This window comes from Camellia sinensis, chromosome 1, assembly GCF_055761805.1.
Source record: "Camellia sinensis isolate YWXY chromosome 1, ASM5576180v1, whole genome shotgun sequence".
In the NCBI taxonomy this organism is placed as follows: domain Eukaryota; kingdom Viridiplantae; phylum Streptophyta; class Magnoliopsida; order Ericales; family Theaceae; genus Camellia; species Camellia sinensis.
The window spans coordinates 38,444,984-38,452,109 of NC_138961.1; the positions used below are offsets into that span (position 1 = coordinate 38,444,984).

The following is a 7,126-nucleotide window of genomic DNA, read 5'->3' on the forward strand; positions in this document are numbered from 1 at the left end:
AGGGTAAAGTTCTTACCCTTGAAGACCTCTTTCAAGAACAATGCTCCAGCAGCCTCTGCAAGCTTAGATCAACTCAAGAACTCTGAAAATAACTCCTTAGTACCTTAGTAGCTAAAAGAAAGTGTAGCACTAGGTGTTTGTATGCAAAACTATGAACAAAAACACCTTAAACACACACATAATGGAAGGAGAAGGAGATATGGAGATAGAATAGATACACAATCCTCTAACCCTAATCTTAGAGCTCTGGAACTTCTTGGAACCTTTCTAGGAGGGAGGAGAAGCCCTCCCTTTATAGAGATTCACTCTTGCAAAGCTTACAAAACAAGCTAAGCAAGAGGGAAATCCCTCCATACACGTGTATGAAGGGGGTGCATTGTGGATGCCAGCTATCACAGCTGGCATAAAATATCTGCCAAAAGCAGATGAACAGTGATCGGCCAACCAAAAAAGACAAATTGACCAAAACAATGATCGGCCAACCATAAAGAGTGCCGTCCGGCCATTACCAATGGCCAGTAGCAACAAAACAGGGCCGGTGGCCTCAAGCGATGGCCGGTGAGGTGTGGGAATGGCCAACAAGCCATTTCGCACCCTCAGAAGCAAAACAACAAGTGTTTGGTGCAAAACCAAACACAAAACAGGCAAGTCGAGAGATCTTGAGGCAAGGCGCGTGGCTAAGACCTCCGAGAACTCATGACGAACACAAACACGGATGATCACCGAGTGTTCAAACGGTGATGTCCAAGTCTTGAGGACGGTCAAAAATGGGGTGTCTACATAATTTTTTTTTTAATTTGTAAATATTTTAAAAAATTAAGAAAATTAATTTTTTTTTTTTTTTAAAAAAAACCAAAACAATTTCAAAATGCAACTAGGAACATGATATTAACATATTCTTTGCTAGAGATGATCTAAGAGCAATAACATTATTATTTATAACAATTATGAATGGCAGTAATCATTAATTACCACCCTAGACTTTTAATTCAACTTGGCTATAATTGGTATTCTGTATGCATCTTCTCATAAATATATTTGCTTCGTTTTCTATATTTTCTGATTTCATTATTTTTCTAAATAGCTGTATTTCATAGTTGAATGATTTTTGATATTTTTTGTTCCAAAAAAAAAAAGTTAAATTTTTGTTTAAATGAATGTCTTTTTGAATTTTGGGCAATGAATGGTTGGATGATTAAAATAGTAGTGCATTTTTTTTAATGGTTGCTTGTGTATATAAATTTTATAGTGAAATGATTTTTGATGTTTTCTGTTAAAAAAAAGGGGGTTAAATGAATACTTTTTTGAATTTGAGCAATGAATGATTAAAATAGCAATTCAAATTTTTTAATGATTGCTTGTGTATATATAAATTTTACAGTTCAATGATTTTTTATTTTTTCTATTAAAAAAAGGTGAGGGTTAAATTTTGTTCCAATAAATACTTTTTTGAATTTGGGCAATGAATGGTTAGATGATTAAAATAGCAGTGTATTTTTTTTAACGGTTGCTTATATATATATATATATATAAAAATTTATAGTTGAATGATTTTTGATTTTTTCTATTAAAAAAAAGTAAGTTAAATTCAAATGAATCGAAATGAATGTAGAACAACAATAGCGAAATTTGCTTTTTAAAAATTATAACACAAGCTAGTGCAAAATTTTACAATAATTATACTAGGGTATTATGGTTAATATATTGGATGTCCCATGTCTGGTCATGTCCAATCCATATCAATCCCCTCAAACAAACATCGGATTAGATAATATTTTGTTAATCCCTCCTTATAATCCTAACTCAATCCAAACATAGGATATGGTACACAATCCAAAGGAATTCGTAATCCTAAGACTATTAGTCATGGAAATACTAATTCAACCAAATCTAATCCGCCCAAACAAACATGCCCTTAATTTTAACTACAATAGAAACTGTAGCCATGTTACTAATAAGACAACTTGATAAGTCACCGACAATAAAAATAAGTCGTTGATAGTTAAAAATTGTAATCATTTAAATTATATTCATATCATTAAGACGTAATGATGTAGCAAATCATTGATATGAATTGATTCATGTCACTCTATAGTATTTTTGTCTGTGATTTTACGTCTATTTTTAATGAATTTAATAAACAAAAAAATAGATATTACAATGGATCATATGCGACATTGATAGAACTCCCGATTAGAGAATTACAAGCAAATTCTAAAACTCATATGTACTTAAAAGACTAAAAATAGATCGTCTGGAGTGAAATTGAAAAACAACACTCCAAGACCTGTATTATAATTTTACAATTCAATTACTCGGCTAATTTGTCACAATGTGCATATTACAATCACATGTTAAATCGCATCTTAAAAACATAATTTTAATAAGACATTGCAAGAAAGAAATCGTATCTTCAACCTGTCACGTTGGCACCCTATGCAATGCTAGTGGATGCTTGAGATGGTCATATCACAATGAAATCATATCTTTAACTTGTGATTTTATATTGAAATTGCATTTTGAAAATATGATTTAAAAAAAAATGCACTAATTTGCTAAATAGTTTGAAAAGTGCAGCATTTTTATAAATAATTTTTTTTTCCCAATATTTATAAATTAAGAGAAGAAAAAAAATGCGAATCTTTAGTTTGATAAGTAACAACTCTATCATTCACACCATAAAAAGTAATTAAATAATGAAATGTGTGAACCAAATTTTTTTAAATTTAACATACATCATACAAGTTTAAATTTACAATACAATTTAATACTTTTAGGCCATGTTTGATTCACAAGACTAATAGTGAAGTTATTAATAATCTCATCAAATTAGTATGGTATTTACTATCCAATTGGATTAGTAGGATAAATTATCCCATTGTCCATTGTTTGATTTGCATTAGATAAGAAAACATATGAATGTACGATTACAACTATATTTATCTTCTTTTCCAATCTTACCATCCATCAATGTTTCTTTACAATCTTTACTTTATCAAAATTTTTTCATAAACGTGGTTTTGAAAAAAATTATAAATAAATAAATAAAAGAAAAATAAAAATACAAAATACAAAGGCCATGTTTGGTTTGTTTTTTATTTTTATTTTTTCAAATGTGAACTAATTTGATAAAATAAATATCAAAAAATATTTTTAAACTTTTAAAGATTATTTTTAGCCTTCTGAAATATAAAATTATATAAGAATAATAAGTGTTTTTAATTTTTAGTCAAGGGTAAAAGAGTCTTTTTATTTTATGTCCCAACTCAGGATATATAATCCCACCCTTACCCCATTACTAATAATCCCACAAATTTATTGGATTAATTATCCATTGGATTAATAATCCTGAAACAAAATTTTAAAATAAACACAGGATTATTGGGCTCATAGATTAATAATCTAAATCTCATATTCTAATCTTGTCAATCAAACATGTCGTAAGTGATATGTGCTCAGATTCATATAACTTTTTCTGGAACAAACGCAAAAGTTGTTCTCTCTTGCAGCAAAAAGTGGCCTCAATGACAATGCCAGTGCTAGAAAATGCAGTTGAAACCCTCTTCTCCAAAGATTTCCACCTTCTTCAAGCTCTTAACGTAGCGGACTTGGGTTGTGCAGCGGGTCCAACCATGTTCACAGTGATTTCTACAATCAAGAGAATGATGGAAAGGAAATGCAGGGAATTGAATTGTCAAACACTGGAACTTCAGGTTTACTTGAATGATCTTCCTAGAAATGATTTCAATACTCTCTTCAAAGGCCTGTCATCTAAGGTAGTTGGTAACAAATGTGAGGAAGTTTCTTGTTATGTGGTGGGAGTACCGGGGTCTTTCCATGGCTGGCTTTTTCCTTGTAACAGCTTGCATTTAGTTCATTCCTGTTACAGTGTTCATTGGCTTACTCAGGTTTGTACATCCATTTGTTTCAACTAGTAATTAACCTTGTGCTTATCAAATTATCCTATGTTAATTCCTATCACAATATGAGCAGAGGAGTTAGATGTTGGTCACATACTATGATGAACACATGAATAATTTTCATTGACCATGCCATGCCACTAGAGAAAGATCAATATTTACTCTAACTATATGACGGGTACTATATGTATTTATTTGTATTTGTTGTATGGATACATATAAAAGTTTTTAAAAAATTGTTAAATTATTCAAAATATGTAGACTCAAAAAAATGGGCAATATAAACTCGTGTAAAATGGTCTTTCTCCATGTCTTTCCCAGTGTTTATCGAAAATTTCATAAAGTCTAGAATTTTCATATGATGGGCTTGATGCATGTGCAACTTAATTAGGATGTGCTTCTTAAGCAATGAATGATGGTTCGATCCTACTCTCTTTTTGTTAATGTAATATCATTGTACTGCTTGTATAAGTTGTATTATTTATTTCATATGACCCATTTGCTTTTGACGTGTAATAAGCTTGCACACTAACCATTTCAATGGTTTCTTTGGTGAAATAAAAGGCACCAAAAGGACTCACAAGCAAAGAAGGCTTGGCATTAAACAAGGAGAAGATTTACATATCAAAGACAAGCCCTCCTGTTGTAAGAGAAGCCTACTTATCTTAATTTCATGAAGATTTCACAATGTTTCTCAACTCTAGATCCCAAGAGGTGGTTCCAAATGGTTGTATGGTGTTGATACTTCGTGGTAGGCTATCTTCTGATCCTTCAGACATGGCGAGCTGCTTTACTTGGGAACTATTAGCCATAGCCATCGCTGAATTGGTTTCACAGGTAGCTGCAATTTTTAACACTTCTTTACTATTAAATGTCTTTGTTTGATGTTCACAAGCTCTTACATACCTCTAGAACACAATTTTTATAGGCCTAAAATGGTAAAACATGCAAACTATAAACCGAAAATTCCCTTAGGTGCCGTCCACAAAGGTCTGATTTCGCTTGTTATATATTTTTTGTGCCAAATCTCTCATTTCTCAAAATTCGTTTCAAATATTCGTCATTATTCTCAAAATTCGTTACATACATATATAAACTATTCTTTAATTGAGTTAAAATGAAATAGTTATTAGCCAAATCAAACCAAACCAAGCCTTAAGTCTCATAAAATGGGATCGGCTACATGAAATAGTTATTAGCATTTTACAAAAATGGGTATTCTTCATTGCTCTCAAAAAGCATTTCATATATATATACTACGCTTTAATCAGAGTTAAAATGAAATTATTATGAACATGTTATCACATTGACTCATATTTTACCGTCTGAAGGTAAAATATTCATAACTCAAAAATGTACTAAGAGTTTGGTTCTCAAACCAATTAGATTCTTAAAGCTTTCCAACTATTTCGGATCATGAAAAATAGAGTTCAATGTGTCCAAAATTAACAATTTTTTGTTTAATTTTTCTCCCTAACATTTTAAAAATATAAGTCATCTTGATGCGTTCTTTCCTTTAAAACAATAAAATCAATACGTATCCCATCATTTGTATATATATACATATTTGGCATAGCACTACCCTAAAATTATTTGCTTTATTTATTCTAATCTATTGATTTTCTCTCTTTCCTTCGCGATAATAGGGATTGATAGATGAAGATAAATTAGACACCTTCAATGTACCTAGCTATTTTCCATCACTTGAGGAAGTGAAAGACATAGTGGAAAGGAACGGATCATTCACAATTGATCATATGGAGGGGTTTGAACTTGATAGCCCACAGATGCGAGAGAATGATAAATGGGTTAGAGGGGAAAAGTTTGCCAAGGTTGCTAGGGCCTTCACAGAGCCTATAATTTCAAACCAATTTGGACATGAAATCATTTACAAACTATATGAGAAGTTCACTCACATTGTAGTTTCAAATTTGGAAGCAAAGATACCGAAGACCACAAGTATCATTCTAGTGCTTTCCAAGATTGTTGGATAGTTTTTTAGTGTTGTGAAATAAATTGTAGTCCCCATCACATTTATGCTACAAGAGGGTTGTGCCAATGTATTGCACAAGAAGATTTGAGAAGGGTCAAATATAGAAAGCTTTTTGCTCTTGTGTGGAGAGAGAATGTTTTCTTGATTTAAATCTGTGATACCCAAATCGTAATGCAGGGAAGAAATGAGAAGTTGAACTTGAAATTTTAATTTCTTTACCTTATGTATGTAGGGAATTAGTGGTTGTTTGCTAAAAATAACGTCTCCTCCAATTATTGTAATGTATTAGGATGGTTCTTGCAAAGAATTTTTTGCCCTTTTTAAATCTCAAATTGAAATATTTTATCAATAGTATCAAAGTCATGTATACTAGCTTTTCATTAATTAATTCATGACTGTGCATGTTAAGTGTATTTGTCTATCAATCTTTTGAAAGAGAAAAAAAAAGAAAAAAGAAAAAGAAACTCATATTCAGATGTAGAGGAAACCACATGATAAGGATTTCAAAGGTTAGAATTGATATATTTTTAATGTTGATGGTTTAATTTGAAACAATTATGAGTTTCTTTGTTTCAGTGTCTCTTATGCTTTGCTACCTATTTGGGAACCTCTCCAATGTGGTAATGTTGCTGGTTGTTACTTCTTGTTGTTCTGGATTGTATTGATGTATTATTTTTTATATAATACTCCATTGTTCACTAATGCAATTGGTTGCACTTTTTTTTGCTGATCAAAACAATTTCAAACAATCAAAAAGTTAGTATTTGCTTTGTTACAGATGTCAAACTTTAGTTTTTTTTTTTTCCTAATAACAATAATCTTAGCAAAAGATTAATAAAAATGAAATCCTGAATTGAAAGAGGTTTTGTTTGATATTTTTTCAAATTAAGAAAATTTAATCACAACAAACTAGCATTTATATTTTTGAGTAATGCCAAGATATAACTAAATTTTTATATCAAATTTGCTTAGAAAGATATGTGTCATTACTATTTTTAATGTAATAGACCTCACCTCCACATTCATTCATAGATCATTTTCATGGCTAGACATCATTCAAAGTTCGAATTCCAAATCTTGAATACAACAGGCACAATCTCATTAATTGGAAAGAACACGAAATGACCTATCCAACAACAACAATATGTGGGACCCATCCCTTGTGAGAGGATTGTATCCCATGTTGTGTTTGATTTTTGTATTCTTAACATTA

General features: G+C 31.0%; 1 protein-coding gene across 1 annotated transcript in view; it reads left to right on the forward strand.

The window, feature by feature from the left end:
• LOC114264949 (putative caffeine synthase 2) overlaps positions 1–6,131 on the forward strand; it is a 31,619-nt gene extending 25,488 nt beyond the window's left edge. Inside the window, 3 exon segments of the mRNA XM_082923301.1 lie at positions 3,510–3,908; positions 4,485–4,757; positions 5,567–6,131. Of these exon segments, the coding sequence (XP_082779427.1) occupies positions 3,510–3,908; positions 4,485–4,757; positions 5,567–5,914 (1,020 nt within the window). The 3' untranslated portion in view covers positions 5,915–6,131.
• The last annotated feature ends 995 nt before the right edge of the window (positions 6,132–7,126 follow it).